We start from the raw sequence: 24837 nt of genomic DNA, 5'->3' as shown, positions 1-24837 counted from the left end.
ATACTCTTTGACTTTTAAAATGTATTTATTTTCTCTATTTTTCTGCAATATGGGCACATTTCAGTTCCCCTCTGAGACATTCACATTGTTGTTGTATTATGTTGTTTGTCAATAAAGTCTAAAAAAAAAGATGCTCTTAGATGTGGCTTCATGTGTTTTAATAAGTGAAATTGAGCTCAGCCAGTGGCAGAAAAAAAAGGAAATATGTTTTAGAAAAAAAACGAATGTTTAAGTTATTTTAAATATAAGTATAGTGTGGCTGTTTTATACTAAATATTTTCTAATTTATCTTGTAAAAACACTCAAATTATAATCCTTTTCTTATATAAATATCTTGCAGTAATCTTGCAGCAGCTCTTCTGTGTTATAAAAACTTTTAAGCATTGCAGCAAATGAGTGCCCCCACAGGCAGAGGTGGGAATTGCAGCTCCTCTGTGAGCTTTCTTTTAGTTGACAGTGGGGGCCAACACAAATGTATTTTACTTTTCATCTTGATTTTACTGTACTATTGCAGGTAGTTCAGGTTCTCATTATTTACATAAATGAAGTTGCCTTTTTTTAAGGAAGAAAAGTGACAAACATATGCCAAAACCACAGACCTACACAGCCAGCGCCAAAGACTCAACTCAAGTTTATTTATGTATATAGCGCCTTAAAATGACCACAGGCAAACAAGGCGCCGTACTTTAGAGCTCAAAACAATAAAAACAACAACAAAAAGGCATCATAATATTATAAGAACACAAGATAAAAACAGTAAAACACACTAAGCAGAGCAGAGTCTCCTGTTGTGTCACAAGCCTGAGTATAAATATGGGTTTTGAAATGTTTTTTGTTTTTTTTTAATGGACAGTGAGGATGCCTGCTGAATGCTCAGCGGGAAGCGTTCCATGCCTCCGGTGCACAGATTGAGAATCCTCGCTCCTCTCTGAGCACCGTTGGTACCTTCAGGAGAATCTGATCCGCTGACCCGAGGCATCAGGTCGGGCTGTCAGGAAGCAGAGGCTCAGAGAGGTACGGTGCTGCGTTTTAAAGATTTAGAAACAAATAAAAGAATCCTGAAAGGAACTCACAGGCAGCCAGTGAAGTGAAAGAAAACACACAAACCATTTCACTTCCACAATCAATCCTTCCGCCAGACTGGTTTAGCTGGGGATGGATGCACTTGCACATCATTTCTGGCTTTTCTTCCCAACATTTGCTCCTATTTTACCGAAATAAAAACGTTAAAAAAAGGAAAAATATATATATTTTTTCAATATAACAAATAATATTGCAGTAAAAGCAACACAAAAAAAGCACAAAAAAACATTATTACAGCTACAACACAAACAGCCCCAAAGGACTACCATTAAGATAAATCCATTTTTTTCTCCTCTCCATGTTATTGACCATTTCTTAAATAAAAGTCACCACATCCTGATCTGCTGTGAAAGTCTATTAAAGTTTGCTCATTAAAATATTGTCCAGTGCTGCGGCTCATGAGCCCCTCCCTCATCAAAACGTGTCCACATGTGACCCCCAGGTTGCTGCTGATTGGCATCCCGGCGCCCTTTCGCCGCCGGCCAGCTTCTTTCCTGGCAGACTCCCCGCCGGCAGGTAAAAAGGCAGAAGGCTTCAGTGAGAGGTTCCTCACCCCGTCATATTTCTGACACGCAAACGCTTCCGCATACATCCTCAAACTCCTTCAACACGAATAATTACTCCACGGTTCCAATGTGGGAGACGGTGCCGATCTGAGGAAGCTGCACAGGAACACCAGATCTATTTGAATATTTCTTTTAAGTGCAAACGGAAGACGAGCAGAGGAAAACAAAGCAGCCATATTTGACATAATTAAATCTGCTTTTTTGAAACTTTCCAACTGCGCCGGTCTGCAAACATCATTTCACCGCTGCATCTGTGGCGAGTCTTCCTCAGCCAAAAGCCTGTTTACGTTCTACTGATACAAAGACTCGCGCCTGTTGCCAGTTAATCAAAGCTTCTGTTGACACAGGAAGTCTATTGGAGGGCCCACAGAAGAGGCTTCGCTCCGTGTGTGTGTGTGTGTGTGTGTGTGTGTGTGTGTGTGTGTGTGAGAGAGCCACATGCATCTCCCCTCTTTGTGTGACAGACAATGTAGATAGCTCTTCGTCTATCTGGGAAGATAGGATCACTGCACAAACAGCATCCAGCCTTTATTGACAGTGTGTTTGTGCACAGATGACACGCAGAGTCAAACCCGAGAAGTGAGAGCGAGCATCTTAGGAGGTACAAGCTTACCCAGACAGATGTGCATCAGCGGCAACTTTTTACAGACGCTTTGGTGCAAAAAGTAAGAGAAGCAAATGAAACTTGAAGTTTTAAGGCATTTCTTTGAAGCTAGACACCAAAGTGAACCAGAACCTAAATAATGCTGAGGCTCTAAGATCAGAACTTTTATAATGTTTTTACCCCTAAAAATATAATTTATTACACCATGATTCAGGTGAATACTCGATTCTGTTTGGCTGCAGGGTGTCCAGCAATGGACACTTGGGGAAAAAAAAGATCCAGTCACATCGCCTGAATGTATTATTGTGCTGGACTAGACGCCAGCTGGTAACCGGAACAACAGAAACTTGGAACAGATTTACTTCCTTCATAGGTGACCATGAATTGGGCGGCCATGGTTCAGAGGCAGAGCGGTTTTATCAACTAAGATTCTCCACTTAAGTCTGCATCTGTGTTTAAGATCCCAAATGTTTTCCAATGTTGACTAAAAGGTGCAACTAGAGACAATTGAATATATCGTGAACGTACACATTTATTAACTTAGCACCAGTGAAATCAACAAAACATTTCTCTCCTCTGACCTTCCAAACTTTGTTGAAGAACACTTGAGCAACTTTTGCTTTTTAATTTTGAAGGGACGCCGTTTCTTGATGAGCGAGGGCATTTGTCTGCACTTTTTGAAGACGGCCTCAAAGACGACCTTGAAGGGATGGAGCTGTTTTTCACACCCTCAACAAATCCTTGAAATAGAGCAACAAAGCTGCAGCTCATCTGTGAACGCACTCCAGCCTCAGTCAAAGTCACTACTGACAGCTGAAAACAAACAAAAAAAAAAGGTGATTTTCTGAGTTTTTTCTAAACAGACAAGAACAGTGACACCTTTGGATACATACATGGATTAAAAGATCAAATTTAATGACAAATTACGCTACTTTTTTCAAATAAATTCTTGATAAATTTGTTTTTTTAAATTAAAACAGTTCGGTAAGGGGATTCAAGATTAAATCAAACTTTAAAGCATCAGCGAAAACCCTCAAAAGCTGGTAGATCAGTTGCTCTGCTCTGATGGAACAACACCCTTCCTGGCATGACACCACAGAGCTGCTTTGCCAAGAGCTGGTGGGACGATTGTCAATGGCAGCAAAAATCCGTCTTCCACCCAAAAGCCGCTCAAACGTCCTGAGCAGAACTCTGCCGTGCAGAAATACAGAACGTTGGGCCGGTGTGGCCGAGTGAGAACAGCTTCCAGGCCTTAAATACAGAAGAATGAAGCATTAAAGTCTGCAGCCGTAAACGCTGGTAATAAGAACATCGAACAAGGGAGCGGGAGAGCAGAGGCTGTAATGGGAAAAGGCACAAAAGCCTCAGAAGGAAGGAAAGTGAGGAAAGCAGCGAGAGGGAACGATAAGGCTGCTGGCTTATCCCAGTTACTTGGAAAGGATTAAGAAATGCTGTTTTGGTGATGCACGCAAGCTTGATCTGTCTTTTGGGAATGTGCCGGCTCTTTCGTTCAGGCGTCCTCTGAGACGAACACAAACATGCATCCAGGCGCGTGCCGAGCGGGGTTAAGGAGCCTCGCTGCCCTCGGAGTCAGCCTGTAATGACTTGAAACTGTTTTTATCCACCAGAGTGATGAGAATGAACCCCTTTTTCAGTGGACAATCATGCCCACTTCTCATCATTTAGCTCCCTGGATCATTATTCTCTTCGTCTTAACCTTGAACCCTGCCCCAAAATTAGTTCCTCTGATACATATACAAAACTAAAAAGTTGGCTATGGTGGTGCAAAGCTATCAAACCATGTTGTTTTTAGACATTCAAGATATTTGACCAGGTTTGACAATGTTTTAATTTCTCTTTCGTCTGCACCTTTTGAAGCTTTTCTCAGAATCTGCACAGTCAATCATTTTGTGTTTCATTAAGAGCTAGCATTTAAAAAACAAGGAAATTATTATTCAAATAAGTCCTGGGGTCACCACTCCCCGTTCCTCGTGGGCTTCCGCCCTGCTCGTTTTGCAGCAAACCCTGCTTCGGTAATTGCTGCTCACCTGGTTCCGGTGTGTTCTGTCAATCAGAAACTGGGCAGAGTCAGTCCAGCGAAAGGAAAAATTTGATTTGAGACTCAAAAAAACTAAAATTTTACTGTAGTTTTTGGTTCCACTGTAAGGATTTTTTTTGAAAGTTCAATAAATGTTGATTAGTTAGCCAGGCTAGTTTTGTGCTAATTTAAAATCCATGAGGATTTATACAGAAGGAACAACTTAACTGTTTTTCGTTTGAGTCATTTCTACTTTCTATTAGTTTCAAACTTGCAAATAAACAAATTATTAGGCTGTATATCTTTAATTTGAAAAAATCCTTTCTAAAAGTTAACTTTTTTAGCCTATTTTTCTCTTTTTAAATGCTTGTCTGAAAGTCTTTGTTTCTAGATTTTCACATCTTTTTAAAGTCCCACTCTGATCATCTTCTGATCATTTTTTTTTTATTATAGTAATAATCAGAAAACCTGTGTCGACACAGTTTCTGCAGTGCGGCAGGAGTAAGCATGCCCTCATTTCCCAGCATCGCTTTGCTTCTTCCAGCCACTCACAACTCCACCCTAATATTATCCAGCCATGGCGTTTTGAGGCACATTCCTGCTCGCACAACATATTAAAGACATAAATGGATCCATTTTTCTGCAAGCTTCAGAAAGGGGCGGAGCATGGAGCTTGTGACCCGACGACTGTAGTTTGTGTGTAACAAGCTTTCTCAAACAACACTATTCTTATCTGCTCCTGACTCACAACAATTTAAAGAAAGACATACTCAGAAATGCAAATTTTTGCTTAGTTTTTTTAGAAACGTCCTCCATCATCAGAAAAATGCCAGAAGAGCATGTTAAAAACACAAAAACGTCATCTTTAAATGGTGAGTTGCTGCATGGACACCCGATTTGACTACTTTCTAGTGATTGTCTTAACATCGTCATCCTTTTCCTACTTTTTAAGGCTTTTTCTTTTCGCAATCAAGGATATCCAGTACATTTCTGGATTATTAAAGGAGTTTTTGCAGCATTACAGATTCGATCCCAAAGACTTTGGTTCGGAAAGCATGAATTCATTAAAAGTATGTTCAGCTATGGGTCAATAAAAACACCCAATCAACCAATCACATTGCAGAAGCTTGTTCAGGCATGAAAAAGGATTCGGAAAAGAAAAAAGTGATGATGAGTTGCTGTGAGTTTAAGCTGCAGTGGATTCCTGTTTTCAGCCTCTTCTTCAGGCACTGAACCCCCCCTCAAAAAAAAAAAAGAAAATCTCAGCAAATCTGCATTTACTAGAATACTGACCAACCCAACAAGGAATGCATGCAAATATAATTTTCATAAATAAAGCTTAGTCTCAAATACAAAAGGGGTTTATACAAATATACTCTCAGTCTGTCTGTAGATCCATAAACCCCAATTGTAACAATAAAATCTGTCCGATACCAGAGGCACTCAGGACAGGACAAGTTGGGGGGGGGGGAGAATACTAACCAACAATCAAGACATGATGGAGCTGCAGCTCTGAGAGGATTGGAAGGCAACTTTCTGACGTTTCATCTTTGACATCTAACCTCCAAACAACCACCAACCCAACAGCCTCTTCCCCTTTGCTGCCGTTTTCTCCTCTGCTTCTTGCTGGTTTTCCTCCTACCTCCCCACTGCGCTGCATGTTTTTTCTTGTGTTTGTGTGTGTGTGTGTGTGGGGGGGGGGGGGGGTCTGATTTAATTCAGCTGCAACCCTGTTCCAGCTCACATTAACGCAGTTTAATAAAAGACTATTCAATTAGCCGGAGAGCTCCACGCCACAGCGCAAAAAAACCCAACAGAAATTGATGGAGAAACAATTAAGCTCACTTGTAATTTGTCGCAAACGAGCCGGGCGAGGCGCGTGCCAGCAGATGTGTGCCGCTTTGATCCGAACCTGCCCACGTGAGCTTCTAGTGTTCGCGTCGCCTAAATTGGTCCTTCTTGAGTCTTCAGAGAAAAAGAAAAAAAAAAGCCTGACACCTACATCAGGTGGATGACAAACAACAGCCGGCAAACAGCATGCAGGGCTGAACAAAGGAGACGGTGCAGAGCAGCAACATTTGGCTCCGTGTCTGACTGTCAAACTCATCAGCAGCAGCAGCAGCAGCTCTAATGGAGGACAAACCATGTGCTCCGAGAAAAGAAAAACTTGTACGTCAGCTGCATGTGAGTAAAAAGAAGAAGGGGGGGGACTTTTTGGACTCAACTGGACCCAGTAATTGTCTGGAAATCAATGGCGCCGCACCGTGAGGCATGAACAGCCGTCGCCTAACCTTGCACCGCGCAGGCTGTCTCCCCCGGTTAAAGCCGGCCTGGTTTCCACGGCAACCTCAATCCCACATCTTCCCCATTAATAAGGCAGGAAAAGAAAGGCATTACAGCGAAGGTGCAGCAGGACTGAGACGGAGCTGGAGGAGGAGAAGGAGGGCGAGAGCTGCGGCTGTGGCGTCCAGACTTAATCAGACTGAACAAACTCTGCTTCTGGAAAAACAAAACATGGATCTTGCAAACAAGATCAAGATTGTGTTCGTCTCACTTCGGAGACAACACCCCATTCAGCACATCTCATAAAGTCTGTTTTTTTCCCGCCATTGTGCTCTCTTATTCAATATATTTTCAAAATATCCCTGATATTTCTGTAATTCAAGCAATTTAATTAGAGGGGGGTGGCTTTCTAATAAAAGCCAAATGGCAGATAGCAGCGGCTGAGCTTGTTTAATCAGAGAGTTGTTGAAAGGCAGAAGGCAATAACAGAGTGAATAGAGGCTGGTATTTGTAAAGAAATGTCAGGCTGAGGGGGGGGGGTGGATGTCGGAGTCACCGGCTGAAGCCTCCAATATGAAGCAGGCTTTAATAATGATGATGTGTGTGTGTGTGTTGGAGCTGCAGGTGGAGCTCGGACTGACGGAACACGCCAGAACCTCCTCGGCACCGGCCGGAGCGTGTGCAGCGTGGACCGACCCGTGGAGTGATCCACGGCATCGTGGCAGGAGGGAGTCTAACGCCAATCGATGGATGGACGCCATCACTGCCAAACATTCTCATCGAGTTCCACTTGCCTGCTTAGAACAAACACTCAAGCATCAATATTCAGGGAGCGTCAACTTTCAGCAACTTCTGCCCGGCAACCGGCCTTTTCCAAAGGTGGCCAACCAAGTTCATGCATATGAGAGAAAGCGCATTTCCAGCCAGTCTGAAGGTACGGAGTGCTGCTGTGAGCTGAAGCTCTGTTTTCTGACCTTCTGGGTTATCTGGAAGGTTTCTCCACACCTTGCCGCTGGCATAAAGCCCTGGTGTAACCATGGAAACCCAGCAAAAAAAAAAAAAAAAAGAGGGAACAATACTCGCCGGGTCCAGTGGGATGCTCATGTTTGAGCACCTGTATGTGATGAGTTCCTTACTTATGTCAGCAGCACACCTAGTAAAAAAAAGGCTTAGATGACACAGGATTCAGTCTTCATCTGTCCTCCACTTCATTAGTTCCTCATTCCCTCCATCCGCCATCCTCTTCTGCTTAATGAAACCATGAGCACGGCAGAAAATCAAGCCCCTGGGCCTGCACGGCTTTGTCAGAAGGGTGCACGCGACCCCATTTTCAGAGGAGGAAGCATTATTAGCTTGACAAGAGACATCCGCCGCACCACAAACACACACACACAGAAAGACACACAACCTGCAGCCTCATCACTGAATCATTGGAATTTATTTTCAAAGGCAGCAGGGGAGCGCTGCCTCAACTTGACAATAAATCAACACATCGTGCACTTTACAGGGAGGAGTCAGGTCGAGGGGGGGTCAGTCAGAGACGGGGGCTGATAAATGGATGGACGGATGCAGAGGCAAAAGAGAGCAACAAAAAAGGAGCAAAGCTCTCCTTTCTGGTCTTCTTCACTCCTTCAACGCAACGTTCTTCAGCCGTGATTCGTCAAGGAGCTCTGGGAAAAGAAAAGGGGGGGGGGGGACAGGAAGAGAAATAGTTCAGTTACGAATTTACATCACAGGGTGCTGGGGGGAAAGTCACAGGAATCAGGAGGCATCAAGAGAAATCCAGTCTCTCACGGCTGCACATGAAGAGAACACCGAGAGACGATCATGAGCGTCTGACTGTCAGCGGCTCATGGCTGAAGCTCCGCCTCTGCGGCGTGAAGACGTGGATCGCTGTTCAGGAACAGCCAGGCTCAAAGGTCTTACGTTGTGTCCGAATTCCTTCCCTACTCACTAAATAGTGCACTACATAGCACATTCGCCATTTTCTAGTGTTGTCCGAATCTACATTTCCAAAATCAAGTGGCGTGATAATTTTCCGAAAACCCAGTGTGCATCGATGCTCACTAGATTGGCAAATATAGACCACAATGCATTGTGTCAGAACAATTTTTGCTAAAAAAAATTTATTTAAATGTATTTTTTTAACAAATCATCAACATTTTTAATCTTTAGAAGACAGTGGACTCATAAATGATCGTCGCAAAAAACGCTCAAATACATTCAGTTTTAACTTTGTGAAATCGATGACGTCATATTTACAATAAAAAATAAAAAAAGTAGTGAGCATGGTGTCCGAATTGCTTTTAAAGTCCAGGGCACTACATAGTTTTAGTGGTTAGGGGTTATGGTGGGAATTGGGACATAGCCATAATCCTTTAATATCTAAGCTTTTATAAATGCAAACATCGAAAGGACGTGCACTAAATGATCCAACATTTCAACAAGAAGAAAGTAGTAAAATGAAAACATAAAAGCACATTTTTTACATTTTTTTAGAGCGCAAAGCACGTGCTCTAACAGTTTCCTCACAATACAAAAACAATAAAAGAAATCCAGGCAGCTGCAGGAAAGCTCGTCAGTGGAAGCAGGACGGTTGGGACTTCTCTTATCTGCACTGAAGACGTTTTCTATTCTGCAAAAGCAGTCTATGATGGGATTCCATTTACACAAAAAACACTTCTAGTGCACATATTCATGGACTGTCTTTAATAAAATAAAACAAATACGTGTTGAATTTCTGTACATTTGGGTCAAATTTCTGAAAATCGCATCAAAACAAAAAACCTGGGGATGCAATTCATTAAAACAAATGAAAAAAAAAAGCCCCAAAAATGACAATTATTCCACCTGAATGATGTCGAGTTGACACAACTTTCTGATTTCAGTCTTCAATAATTAGAACATAAATCTTATAGAGTTCATCTAATATGGTTTCAAAGAAAGCCTGGTCACTATGCAACAGGGTGCAACTAAGCTGCCTCGAGAAGCAACGCAGTGGAACTGTGGGTTACCATGGCGTTGGCTGGTGGCTGCTGGGTGGGCTAGCTGCCATGCTAACTGGCTCCGTGCTCGGCTGGCAGGCAGATCTGCCGGCGGCCAGGTTAGCTGTTCACTTGCCAAGTGCATCCGAGGGCATCGCAGCCTGTGCCTTTGAATTGGAGATGAGAGGCAAATGTGACAAGGGGATTTAGCTTTACTGTTCCACTCACGTCCCCCAATATAAAAGGCGACAGTGTGTGTCTGCACGTGCGCACGAACGCGTTTGTGTGCAGACGTCTGTGTGTGCACACGGAGCGGTTCGAGGCCACACAGTTCTGCTTATTTTGCAACCACAGTACGCTGTGTGCCTGATGCATAGTGTATGAAGGAGTTCCTGAATTTTAAACTGACCCGTGGCACCAACCACAGAGTGAGCAGTTCAGCTTGGGGCCCCGGGGGTCCAAATTTGGATTATAGCCATCCAAACAGGGATAATTCAAAGAGAGGTAAGCTTTTTACGGGCGACACCTCGGACAGTGGGGGCAGCCAAAGATTCAACCTCAAGGTCTGAGCTAAATTTAACCTGACGGTTTATTAGGTCCATTTAGAAACAGCGGGAAGGTCCTACACTCTCAGAGGTCATGGGACTGCAGAACGCTCTACAACAGAAGAACTTTACCGGTCAGTCAGTCACGATTTGTTGTTCCCTTTTGATCTTTTCTTCTTTCTAAGAATCCTCTCTTATAGTTACGCTCCGTAGTTCATAGAAGTTCACAGCTGACAACAATCTCACTTCAGAAATCTTTAGAGATTAAACACACACAATCCACACACAAACAACCGGCTTCTTTCTCCTGCCAGTCTCTGTCCAATTAGCCAACAGTGTGAAGAGAGTAAAGTTGTTGTCTGAGTGATAAATTGTGTTTGCCTTTTACTTATTTAAAAGCTGACGGCATGGCAGCATGCGAACAGAGGGTGCCGAAACGTACACACACGTGTAGATAATAATGGGCAACATACGCACATGAAATATGGGGAGGATCTTGTCCTCACACAAACTAACACACACGCACAAAAAGCGGCATTGAACACGTGTCTCTTTAAGAAAAATAAAAATAATAGACAAGTATAAAATCAATATCTGTCTTCTCTGCTCAGTGCTAACAGCCCTCAACTCTCTCCTCGTCTCAGGGGGGGAAGGAGGCAGTTACCAGGCAACGCTGTCAATCAGACCCTCAGAGCGGCCGTGGCTGAGGCTGCTTTATAAACACAGTCATTTACCGATTACACAGACAGTACGACAGTCAGACGGTCAATTAGCCCCTTCAAGAAGCGTCTTGGTCACGTCTTCAGCTGGTTGATGACATCCACGCGACCAATGAAAAGAGTAAAAATACAAAGTTTGAACTCCAGTTGATACGGAAACTTGGTTTTAATTAGGTCTCGTTCAGGCAAGACTTTGATCACAGAACAAAAGAAAAAGCACTGGAACACTCCCTGGATCTCCATTCCACTTCCTGTCTGCTACAAGACTCCTGGACTTGCACTGATCGGGGCTCTTTTCTGCTCATTATAATTGAATGGTATCCATGCCAGTTTAATCTTATTGGTTTCTTGACCCCTACTTACGCCAGACACAACTTTACATATGCCAACCATTGACTGTATATGATAACTAGAGAGAGTAGGTGTGACGTCCCCCATAGAAAAAGGTTTATGGCCATGTCAAACAGCCACTTCGTACATTTTTTGCATTTGCACACATGAAAATTGGTCATACATGAAAATATGTGGAAAAAGTTGTGGTCTTTACGTGAAATTTCCACAGATGTATCACAAATGAACCACGTTAAAACCACGGAAGAAGTACAAATAAACCACCAAAGAACACGTAAACCAACGTGGAACATGAACCGTGCGCGATTATGGCGCTGTTTATGTGCGATTCATTAGCGATTTGTGCATCAGTTACGTAATTTGGACAAAGTGATATGGGCGCCGTATATGTGATATAAAAGTTATACATCGGAAAATTCATTAGACATACGTGGAACAGTCAATGAAAGCCACAAGTTTGTTCATGCATCTCATTAAAATCACACACAATTGCGTAAGATTTACATGATAATTGCGTATAAAGCATGTAAAATGCGTAATTCTCAACCGGCCAACAATTTTGAACAGCTCAAAACTAAATTCACGTAAAAACCCGTCAGCCGAAACCCTAGACGGACATCGACGAATGACGAACACTTATGAATTACGTATATCACGCATGTATCACGCAAGACCGAAATTGTAAAATTCGCTAAATGTAGGTAGTGGCTGTGTGACACGGCTTTTACTCCAATGAATTGACGTAAATTTAGTCACCATTTTTTGCGGTACATGTTGGAGCCAGACGTCGTCAGTAAGCAGGGATCGGTCCGAATTGGTCTTAGTCAGTGTTTCGAGGGCAACCACTCTCTGCAATAAGAAGGGAGCTAGTTGGAAGGCCACACCCCTAACCACTTCTCTACAGAAGACTATGGGAATTTGGCTTCTTGGATCCTGCAGGTACTTTTTGTTTGAATTGCCAGGGGGGAGGGGCCACTCAGTCCAGTTCTCATATTCAGTCAATGCTGCAGGCAGTTCGCTTGTTGCTTGTTCCAGCTTTCACACTCAAAGGAAGTGAACGATCCGAGGCATCAAACCACCCACAGATATCCAGCTACTGTCACAAAAAAAACCTGCACGCCATTCTCAACTGAGCTTTTACTGGTCCACAACTTTAAGCTCGCTTGATTGGAAAAAACACCAGAGTCTCGTTTTGGTGGCTTGTACCTCAACGTCTCATCCTAACACTCCGTTGATGAGAAATGTTGCTGAATGACAGCATGATGGTTGGAAGGGTGGAGGGCAGAGACAAGCCCGGCGTCATTTTCAGGTCTGCGGAGATGATGAATGTAAAAAAAGAGAAAATGGAAAGCAAAACAATCCAAAAGTGAAAAATGTAAACACGCCTTTGTCTTTAGGCCTAAGACACCGGTGTGCAAATGGTTTTGCCGCAATCCATCAGGGTAAGGGGGAGTGCTGGTGTTTGAGCAAAATATGAATAAGTGTGTGTGTGTGTTATTGTGCATGTGTGTGTGTTGGAAAGGCTGCTTCAGAGCAGAGTGGCAGTTTTATCAGATTACTGTTAGCAGGCAGGTGCAGGCTCCCCACCTGCTGCTGGTGATAGCCATACACACAAAACACAGCGACTTTAAACCTATCTGCTTTTCATTTCACCTCCAGAAAGAATTTCTATTGTTTTAGTCTCATTTTGACTGACGACCCTCCCACCCATTCACTCCTTATCCTCCTTAATTCTTCCTGCCGTACTCTCACTGACAAGACCTCCCCTCTTTTGTCATCCTTTCGATCTATCATCCACTCATTCCTTCACTATCTCTCTCTTACAGTCCTCTAATAAACGCATCTTAGTACAAAGTCTTTTTGCATCCATTTTATCCATCTCTCAATTGGCAAAAACTCATTTTGGAATCTATTTAGTCCACTTTCGATTAAAGCACTAACTCTTAGGATGTGCCAATTCATTTGTGTCTTTTTTTTTTTATTTGACATGATGCTAAAATGGAAAACGAATCTCCTGAAAAGTGTTTTAAGATACAAAATGTGGAGCGGGACCCTGAGTTTGGGCTAAGTGGTGTGCTTAAGATGCGGCTGGCGCTACATTCTTGATGGAAAAAGTTCATTTGTGGTTAAACGTGGCCGCTGCAGAAAATGTCAACTGTTTGGAGAGGGGTGCTGCACAGATACACAAGGCATGCAGACACTAAAACACAAACACTAAGCGTGGCACAACTAATGGAGGTGAGAATGAGGGAAAGTCTTTGCAGTCTGCAACACAGCAGGATCCAATCAGGAGCCCACGCACACATGTAACACCAACACTCATTTATTGCACTCTTGTCTTTCCTCGTCTTTGAAGCCAAATCTCTGGTTAGTTAGAGCTCACAATGCCTTTTGATGAAATGCATTACGTGTTTCACAATCAGGAACATAACCTGTGATTATGCCTTTTTGATTTTTTAGTCTAGGGACTAAAAAAGCAGCCATTCTGTTCAGGCAGTAAACGCCTCTTTAGCTCCATCATTAATGTTTGCATTAAAGATTTTCAAAACGGAGATAGTCATACACTCTAAAAAGAGTATTTGGGCTGCAGTTGGAAAGATGAACTTTTTTACATTGATCTAACTTAATTATTTAGATTGGTGAAAATAAATCACTTTTTGAGTTCATTCAACTTAAAAATAACACATAGTTGTCTGACAGTTATTTTACTTTCAATCAACCTAATTCAATTTAGTTGGTGTATTAACATGAATGAAGTTTAGCTGAAATTAAAAAAGGGGTTTATTTAAATACACATCTATCTGGTGTATCATAAGATTCATAACCCCTGTTGTAAAAGTAAAATATGTCCAACAAAAAAGGCTTTCAGCTCTCATCTTGCTTAGCTGTTGATCAGGACAAGTTAAAAAAATAAAAATGAAATAAAAAGGAATTGTGGGATCCCATTGATTGGGGTTTAAGTGAGTTGCTCACAACATTTGAGCTCCTGCCCTGTAGTGCAAAACATTTCTGGGTCATTCATGTTTTTGATATGGAAATTAGGAGGCCTGTCGGCTTAAACTTTAACGTATGTAAAATCACAGTGAATAACATAAATAAGTTAAAGGCGATGCCAGAAATACATTGTACTATAGGACAAATGTATGATGTTAGATAAATGTGCTAAATTGAGTTGGATAAACTTAATTCAATTACGTTTTACTAATTGAAGCGATTAATTTAAGTTGCATCAACTTTTATCTTTTTAGAGTGTTGTTCTAAAGTTCAGCTCCACTCATGAACAGCTTCTTTGGGTTGAGTTGGGTTTTTGCTAAGTGTGAGGACATACAGAGGAACAAGGTGTCGCATCGCGCAGGACCACAGTGCCTTTAAAAACATTTTATCTATTAGTGAACCAAGCTGCAGAAAGGACAAAAAATATTTCACATGAAAATGAAAACAAGTATGTAACAAGAGGAATGTTAGTGACGTTTATGTGCTAATCCTGGAATATCTTGAAAAGTTCAAGGATTTGAAGGACCAAAAGACATAGCTGGAAAAAGATAAAAGAGCTAAACATTTGAATAGTTGAATGGTCAGAATAGCTGAAAATTTGCAGGAGGAGTTAAGCGAGAAAAGATGGCGGAAGATCCTTTAATAAAGAAAGAGAAACAGGAAAACAATAATCAATACAATCCACATCTTCAAGGCTTAAGAGAAAATTATCCAGTCACTCCAACAGCACTGTCCACTACTGTTTGGAATAAAACTCGGGCTTTTATTCTGGAGGGAAGTTTTAGAATATTTCCTGTGAATAAATTAATTTGTTAATGCTTATTTGAGGTGGTTTTACAGAACTATCAGTGAGCAACACATCGATTTCAGTTCCCTTCCCTCCAATGAACAGACAAGTGAGACCTGCCAGAGGCTGTTTTCTGGGTTTTTTTAGCAGTGACGGAACGCTGCACCACAGCAGATAATGAGCTGGGTGGACTTCAATAAGCAGAAACACATGAGAGATCTGCTGAAGCGATGTTTAAGTCAAACCGGACCATGGCCTGAAAAAAAGAAAGAGACCAGATAGCTTTGTTGCTGCTTTCGCCGGCAGACAGAGAGGAGCAGATATTTCTGGCAGAGCCATCAGACCTTCGCTGGATAAGAATGACAGAAGTGAGGCTGCCGACTTTCACATTGATGTCTGGTAAACACCAAACACAAAGGAAAATACTAGAAAAAACAGAAGTCCAGGTTAAATGGGTTGAAACGTTGAGCAGGGGGCAGAGAAAAGGACAAATATTGAAGGAAAATACTTCTAAACTGTAAATCATTACAGATTACTTTTTATTGTTGCTCAAATGTAATCCTTTAGCTTTCAATAATACTGTCAGAACTGTAATATTGATTTATAGTTTAACACTTGTGATCTTTTTTTCTAGTAAATATAGAACTTAAAAGTTGTAATTAAAAAGTACATTTTTTGAAAACTGGCTCTAAATCTCAGTCGTACTACAGTTTCCTTAAATAATTCCTTCATAGGTGTTTGTCGTCATATAGGATAAAGCGCCGGTTGGAGGCAGCTAAATGTCAAACTTTAATCTTGAGTCCTTTAGGTGTGCAGGTTTCTATCTTAAATCTAGAAGCGTTTTAAAGCTCTTTCATGATTAAGATTGGAAGGGAAAACTTCAGAAGTGCCAAAGGTCAGCCTGAAACCGCACAATCTTCCAAACTGTGACGCCGGCTACTCTTTAAAATGAAAGTCTCACCAGATTTCATCTCCAATAGATTATCCCTGTAAAGAAAGGTTAGACGGAGAACATGTCAACCAGAAAAAGTCTCATTTCTAAAGGATTTTCCACAAACAGACAGACTTCCTGTTCCCGTTTATAATCAAGTCCTTTTGGTTTTATTGAAATTAAAGAGAAAAAAAACTCTCAAACATGGACCGAAAAAGAGACATTTCTGCACAAAGTGCCTCCCTACTGGCAAATCAGCCTTTTCAGCCCCTTCATAAAACAACAAGCTCTTTTTCTGTTAGCCTTTCATTTTATCAGCCACCGACGCTTCTGCAGTTTCTGTTGTTTTCTGCCTTTTATCTACTTAGGAGTCTCATTAATCCATGTTGTCATGATAATAATGTGAAAACTGCCCCACAGATTTCTTTTTTTTTCTTATTCTTGCCGTTTCTTGGCCAAAGTGGGAGTAAAAGTCTTTTGAAGATAAGCACACTTTTTTTTTTAAAGAATTCATTTAAAAATGTTGAATGCAGAAGCAGATTTTGGTTCATTTCTGAAGGCGTAATCTTTCCAGCACAGTTTCCAAATAAAAGCACGAGTCCACTGAGTTGCATCAGTCCTCAATTATGCTACAATTCTGCATTTTTTGTGCCTCATTTTTAGTATAAAAGTCTACAAACTCTTGATTGTGACACTTTCATGTTTCAAAGCCATTTGTGTTTTCTGTACTCCTCCCTAAAAGTGGACTTTGTGGTGGTTTGCACACCACTGTGCCCTCTTACCTTTGCTTGGTGAACGCAGCTCATGTATTGTTTGGCCAGGCTGGAGCACAGCAGGGTCTGCTGGGGGTTTTCTCTGTAGCACTGGAGCACCTTGGCCTGCAGGTCAGTGCAGAAAGCTTCGGTCCTCCGGGGTCTACAGGCAGAGATTTGAGAAAAAGATCACCGACGGAGCAACAGCAGCCTGGCTCAGGTTAGGATCCAGATGGGAAAAAAAATAATAATAAAAACTGTCAAGCTGCGAAAGCTGATTGGAGAACCCATAGGATGAAGTCTGCAGTGACTTCTCCCCGAGTCACATTTGAAAAGGCTGAAAACAAATAGATATTTGCTAAATATCTAAAAGAATCTATTTTAGAGATGAATAATAAAACAAAAAATAATCAACAAATAGTAATCATGCTAACACTAAACACCTCCAGGATTAAAGATCAGACCTGGAAAAACTAGTTATCGCATTCATCTTTAGTCGACCTGTTTTTCAGGATCTAATAAAAAAATGAGATTTTGACTATATAAAAAAGTGGACCACATCAGTCCGGTTCTGAGGTCTTTACTGGGGCTCCCAGTCTGCCAGAGGACGGTCTATATCGTTCAGACGTCCAGAAAGTCTTAGATCAGCTGAAACAGTTTATCTGAATCCAAGTTAAAGATGAAAATTGTGTTTTTATGGTGTCAACAGAGAGCTCTCAGCAATGAGGAGGGAGAAGGGTTGCGTTGTGCCAACAGTCCCCGCCCACAACTCCAAGGCAAATTTCCAATGGACTACTGCCGCTGTGCAGAAACGATGCCCTAGAAAATGACGTTTTCTTATTTTATTTTGGCTAAAAGCGGCAAAAGAAAACTGACTTTAAAGACACGCCTGTTCCCCGCCACAGTTGCAGTTTTAAAAGTTTATATGTTCGCTGTTATTTGTAGCCTAATTTTGATGTATTTTGTTTGAAATTCTATGTTTGTAACTCTTTTAAGGTTCCTTTCAAACGCCTCTAATAATCATCTTGTAAAGATTTTAATGTTTCATGTAAAGCACTTTGAATTGTCTTTGTACGTGGATTTTGCATAAATACTTTGTTATGATAATGTTGGTGATTTCAGTGACCGACAGAAGCAAGATTGTTTTGGCAAAAATATACAACTTGCACACATAAAATATTTATATGCTTTTGAGCTGCAGTTCAACATATTGAGAACCTTCTGTAAATTCCATCTGTAGAAAGGAAATATAAAACTAGTGAGTAAAATATCCCCCCGTCTGTTATCTGGCTAACACATAACAGTACACATGTGCTGACAGAAACACACAATCACAGACACAAAACAGCAGCAGCACAAAAAGCAGGTACTGGATGCTAATCCTGCAGGAGGGTAATCCTTGAGTGCTCTGCTGCTTGCAGTAATTTACCTGCTGTTGTGACAGACTTCAAAACTGCCAGAACTAGGACATGTACAAAAACACAAACACACACAAGAACACAAACATACACACGCTCAAAAACACAAACACACACATGCACAAAAACACCATCACACCCATGTACAAAAACACAAACACACACAAGAACACAAACATACATATGCTCAAAAACACACGCACAAACACACACATGCACAAAAACACAAACACACACAAGAACACAAACATACACATGCTCAAAAACACAAACACACACAAGAACACAAACATACATATGCTCAAAAACACACGCACAAACACACACATGCTCAAAAACACAAACACACACAAGAACACAAACATACATATGCTCAAAAACACACGCACAAACACACACATGCACAAAAACACAAACACACACAAGAACACAAACATACACATGCTCAAAAACACACGCACAAACTCACACAAGCACAAGAACACCAATACACATGCACAAGAACACAAGCGCAAACACACACATGCACAAGAACACAAACACACCCATGCACAAGAACACAAGCACACATGCACAAGAGCACAAGCGCAAACACACACATGCACAAGAACACAAACACACCCATGAACGAGAACACAAACACACACAAGAACACAAACATACACATGCTCAAAAACACAAACACACACAAGAACACAAACATACATATGCTCAAAAACACACGCACAAACACACACATGCACAAAAACACAAACACACACAAGAACACAAACATACACATGCTCAAAAACACACGCACAAACTCACATAAGCACAAGAACACCAATACACATGCACAAGAACACAAGCGCAAACACACACATGCACAAGAACACAAACACACCCATGCACAAGAACACAAGCACACATGCACAAGAGCACAAGCGCAAACACACACATGCACAAGAACACAAACACACCCATGAACGAGAACACAAACACACACAAGAACACAAACATACACATGCTCAAAAACACACGCACAAACTCACACATGCACAAGAACACAAACACACCCATGCACAAGAACACAAACACACATGCACAAAAGCACAAGCACACCCATGCACAAGGACACAAACACACATGCACAAGAGCACAAGCACAAACACACACATGCACAAGAGCACAAACACACCCATGCACAAGAACACAAACACACATGAACAAGAGCGAAAACACACACAAGAACACAAACATACACTTGCTCAAAAACACACGCACAAACTCACACATGCACAAGAACACAAACACACCCATGCACAAGAACACAAACACACATGCACAAGAACACCATCACACCCATGAACGATGACACAAACACACACAAGAACACAAACATACACATGCTCAAAAACACACGCACAAACTCACACATGCACAAGAACACCAATACACTTGCACAAGAACACAAGCGCAAACACACACATGCACAAGAACACAAACACACATGCACAAGAGCACAAGCGCAAACACACATATGCACAAGAACACAAACACACCCATGCACAAGAACACAAACACACATGAACAAGAGCACAAGCGCAAACACACCCATGCACAAGAACACAAACACACCCATGCACAAGAACACAAACACTCACATGCACAGGAACACACGCACAAACACACAAGAACACCAATACACATGCACAAGAACACAAGTGCAAACAGACACATGCACAAGAACACAAACACTCACATGCACAACAACACAAACACTCATATGCACAACAACACAAACACACATGCACAACAACACAAACATTCACATGCACAACAACACAAACACACATGCACAACAACACAAACACTCACATGCACAAGAGCACAAACACTCACATGCACAAGAGCACAAACACTCACATGCACAAACACAAACACTCATATGCACAACAACACAAACACTCACGTGCACAAACAGGCTGCACTCCCGTCTGACACATTCCTCATAAACTACAATGGTGGACTGAACTTTTATAACCAGATTTTGAATCTACAATAAGATACATTCATTAAAGTTTGTTCTCTCTGAGCAGGAAGAGGTTTGTTGCAGGCGTTTCTCACGGTTCACAGTTTTCATGCACTTGAAGGACTACACAACACTTTAGTTTAGCTGTTTTTCATTTATTACTTCATTTTCATTTTTCATTTATTACTTCCGATTTGAACTGTGACAACCCCATGGCGGTCAGCTAGTAAGGAATGAGAAACATAAACATAGTCTTAGAGCACAATGTAGCTTTTATGTTTTCACCTTACACAAAACATTAAACATTTAAGCAGTTTTTAGCTAAATGTATTATTCCTTGAAATGATTTACATCTGAATCAGTTTTAAGTTTTTCCCAACAACATCTTGAAAGTGAATGCTGATATATGATCAATCGAGTCTCAAAGGCAAATTACCAAACATCCTTATGCCAAACTTTCCAAATGATCTTGCATAGTTAAACAAAACTTTGTAGTTGCCTCGTCATTTTTGCCCATTTCTCTTCTTAGGTCACTTTGAAAGCTGTTCACTGACTCTTCGATAAGTCCAGGTGTGGCTGATCCACCAATGAGATCAGCTGATTCTCCGGCCTGACTCATTAGCTGCAGCCCTGACAGTTTGTTTCCCAACATAAACAGCTGAGATGATTCATCCACAAAGAGGGAAACGCAAATAAACAATCAAAAAAAGACACCATGAACAAAACCCCCAAAAAAAGAAAGTCAACAACTAAGGTCAGGTCCAGGATTTGAACCAACCAGTGGCAGATATTTTCTGAAAGACGCACTGGAAATGGGGTTTCTAACATTTCTTCTTAAGATGCAGGACATAAATAAAGAAAATTAAGCTCAAAATGGCATTTCTGAGTATTTCTTCATTCAAATCGTTGTGAATGAGGAGCAGAAGAAAAAATGCAGTCATTCATGACGTAGAAAATAGGCTGGGCGGGGCCACAAGCTCCCTGCTCCGCTCCATTCCGATGCATCCACTTGCAGACAAACAGATCCATGAACATCTTTGTTTTCCCCATCTGAGCTGGAATCTGGATCCAAACTGTATGCCGTGATAGCTCTGATATTGCTCGCCATATTTGTTGCAGCAATAATGTTAGGTTTGGGGGTGTGAGGGGCTGTAAGCTAGCGGGAGAGCGTAAACAAGGGGATGATGGGAAATGAAAGTAGGCTCACTTTATGTAAATAAAGCATCTTAGCCACATTAAAGTGCTGTCTTTCACCCCGTCATTCTGCCTCATCACACTTTATGATTCTGAAAATAATTAGTGTTGTTTTTTCTTTTATTCCAGTCTCCTGAACCGTTTAAAAGTTCTGGAGAAGCTACATTTAGCAATGTTGCAAATACATAGAAATATTCAACCTTATTGGTTAAGGCACATTTATCCTATGTATTTTTCTTATACTAAAAAAATATTTTGTTGGGTAAATCAGAAAATGTTGACTGTTCCCTTTAAGAACAAATAGATATTAATTTAACCTATAGAAAAGCACCTTGAGGGGAGCCAGTTTAGCTCGTGCTGGTTTGCGGCGCCTTCCGTCCGTGAAACCCGGGTTCGACTCCGGGCTGCTCCCTGTTCCCCTCTCTACCTCTGCCGGTTCCAAGCCCGGTTTGAGAAGGTTGCGTCAGGAAGGGCATCCGGCGTAAAACATTGCCAAATTTACCATGCGACTCGTTCGCTGTGGCGACCCCTGATGGGAGAAGCCGAAAGTGGAAGAAGATAGAAAAGCACCTTGAACTCGATTGGGTAAAAGCAACTTGTATACGAGACACAGACGGTGCTTAACGTTGTGATCATTCAATAAAATGAATGTCACCATTTTATTACAATGAAAGGCGTATTTATATTCAGGTAGACGATTTTTCTAAGCCATCCTCTATAAAAGAATAGAGAAAAATTGATCTGTTACAGTATTGCGATACTTATCGTATCGTGAGACTCTTGTCAACACATAACCCTACTAGAAACGGCAAAGTCAGATTTAAAAAGCCTATTGGGAACACTTTGAAAATACATCAGAAGTAGAACTTTAATAGGATATGAAAATCTAGAAACCAGGAGCAAGAATTCAAGAACTGTGAAAAAAACTAACTTTTAGAAATAATTACGCTTTGAAAATAGATCAAAAGAGGATTTGAGTGGGACTTTCAGCTACACCTGCAGAAACACTTTCCGTTTAAAACAACATTTTTAACAGTGTTTTTTTAGGGGGAAAACCCTGGTTCTCTGGGAAGTTTTAAGCTAATTTTAACATTTTAATGTGAAAAGTTCAACCTTTGTTTGGTCAAAAACAATGACTACAAAAAATAGTTTTTTCTTGTTGTGAAAAACCTTTCTTTAACAGTTCAGTGGTTGAAGCAGAGTGTGAACTGTGGTTCCACAGGGACTCCCAGCTCAACGTACAGCTCAGCATAAAGGCCGGATGACGTCAGCAGATCCAGGCTGAGCACAAACTGTCAGACGGGGACATGCTCCATCGTGTTAAATGAATATATAAGGCTGACCAACGACGTGCACACAGTCATGCACAGGTAAATCTGATGACACTCGAGTGTCATCGTGACACTGCAGAAAACAATTACAGCAGGAACCAATGAGCTGGATAGCCTTCTTCTTTACTGGAAAAAGCAAAAATGTCGTGTGCGTGCATGCATGAGATAAGCAGCGCACACAAACAGGACGGGATGGGACGCATTTTCATGCACCAGTATGTCTAGAGTCCAGACTTGGTGCACGTGGCCACGCACGCTGGCATGTGCAGTGGAGGGTAAAGTGACAGGATTAAACAAATCACAGACGAAGAGAATATTCATGAAGGAGGAATGAATGCAGCCTTACAGAGAGAGGACGCCAGGGGAATGTGACAGTGATGTATTAAATGACCCATAACCCCAGCAGCTAGAACGGACAAACAGTAACCCGTAGCAACTATCACACCCGGCGCTTTACCTTTGCTTCAGCATGAAGTGCTGTGCCACTTGGTGCATGACAAGTAGTCAACTGTTGGGCAGGTGAAAAACATCTGGGAATATTTTCCCATAAGGCATTGAGAGAGAGCGCAGAGGGAATTCATCGTCTGATAATGACCAACATGGTTTCAGCCATTTCTGGGGACACAGGAAACTATCAATATATGTGTTTGTAACTCTTAGACATCATAAGATTTCTAGATCATAAATATTTTTGGATGGAATTCAGAGGGGCAATAGTCCAACAGAGAGAATCTTTTCTTTCAAAATGTTCCTTTTTCTCTAATGTAAACTCGAAGCTGCGGGTTCCTTTGAGTTAAACATCACACAGTCAAACATTCAGGTGAGTAAAAGACTTGTAAAGAAGTTTTGATGGTTGCCATGGTGACATTATGCAAAACATAGCCATGGCTCATGTGGATTGACCTTTGCACACAGCAATTTCTGTAACGCTTGGTGCACGTGAGGGTTTTTCAAATCATCTTTGTTCAACTCATGACTGCCATGTTGACTCCATGTGACAGTTTGGATCCGTTTCTGAGAGATCGCTGGCCGAGATCCATCAAAGGGAGTTGCTCAAAAGTTCTTGGGCAGAGAGATTCCTGCCTCAAACGAAGAGATGAATTCTGTCAACAATAAAAGACTTATTCATGTTTTGAAAAAAATGGACCAATTATTTCGAGATTTGCGTGGCTTTGATGTGGTTGCTGTTGCCATGGAGACATTTTGCATGGACTAAACATGCAAGGGGCTTTTTTTTTTTTTTTTTTTTTTTTTTTTTTAAAAAGGGCTCGTTTCTCATTCACAGCTCCTGTATTTGAAGAAAATTTGAAACATTCACACCATGACAAATGTTTTACTACCGTGAGGTTTGGGATTAAGGAAAACACTTTCAGACCATGTTGCCTCTGATCAAAGTGCAAAAAAAAGGTATAATGTTCATTTTTAATGATGTTTTTATCACTTTTCCAACCTTTTGTGGGTGAATTGATCTTGAAGTTCACCGATGTTGAACTTCCGTAAGTCGACAACAGTGCTGTGATCTGCCCACAGAATGACAGCAACAATAGCCTAAAGGTATTAATCCAAACTCAAGAAAAGAAAAATAATTCTTTTTTTTCATTCAACACCAGAAACTTTCTGATAGCAGGGCTGTTTTAATAATGGAATCTGAAGCAGAAAATTGCCTCTGCTAATCTGCACCAACTGCCTTGTTTGACTGAAATTAAAGGTGAGCTCTTATTAGAAAAACATTAGTCGACCCAGCTAGTTTGATGGCTAACTTTTTCAGGGAAAAGAAGCACAACAATCCTCAAATTGCTTTCCCCCACCGACGTTTTGCTTAGATGCGTGCAAAGTTGAGGCAGAGAGATTAGGCTCAAATGGTTAGAATTTCTCATTATTCTTTGTCTCACCTTGGTGGCGTGTGGCTTTTATGAAGAGAGCTTGAGCTCCTCGTTGCTGCAATGCATGACATGGGGGAATAAAGCAATAAGGAGGAAGAGAAAAGCTTGAAAGTGCATACCATCGGGTTATTATCCAACTCCAGGAAGCCGTTGTTTGTGTTTGTGTGTGAATGCTTATTAATGTATGATGACAAGGATTTGGAACGCTTTAAAGTGGAGGTTATGGCATTGTAATTTTTGGTTTTTAATATCACTCAGAGTGGAGAGGAAGAGCGGATCAAAGAAAGCATTGCTGCAGTGAGATCAAAGCGCTGTCAGAGCACGCACGCTGTATGGTTGGAGGCTTTCTGAGGTTTCTGTCAA

General features: G+C 41.4%; 1 protein-coding gene and 1 long non-coding RNA gene across 5 annotated transcripts in view; one reads left to right on the top strand and one right to left on the bottom strand.

The window, feature by feature from the left end:
- Nucleotides 1-5766: 5766 nt before the first annotated feature.
- Nucleotides 5767-8154, top strand: LOC111947470. Its single transcript, XR_002873322.1, has 2 exons — nt 5767-6475; nt 7199-8154. It is a non-coding gene; the product is annotated as an uncharacterized LOC111947470 (long non-coding RNA).
- LOC101174907 (MICOS complex subunit mic25a) overlaps nt 7994-24837 on the bottom strand; it is a 56385-nt gene continuing 39541 nt past the window's right edge. For all 4 annotated transcript variants that reach the window (XM_011475600.3, XM_011475601.3, XM_011475603.3 and 1 more), the window contains 2 exons: nt 16668-16800; nt 7994-8244 (listed from right to left, as the gene is read on the bottom strand). In XM_011475600.3, the coding sequence (XP_011473902.2) occupies nt 8221-8244; nt 16668-16800 (157 nt within the window). In that variant the 3' untranslated portion in view covers nt 7994-8220. The remainder of the gene's footprint in view (nt 8245-16667; nt 16801-24837) is intronic.

The sequence above is a fragment of the Oryzias latipes genome, chromosome 5 (genome assembly GCF_002234675.1).
Source record: "Oryzias latipes chromosome 5, ASM223467v1".
NCBI classification, from domain to species: Eukaryota; Metazoa; Chordata; class Actinopteri; order Beloniformes; family Adrianichthyidae; genus Oryzias; species Oryzias latipes.
This window is presented reverse-complemented; position numbering and strand designations above follow the sequence as displayed.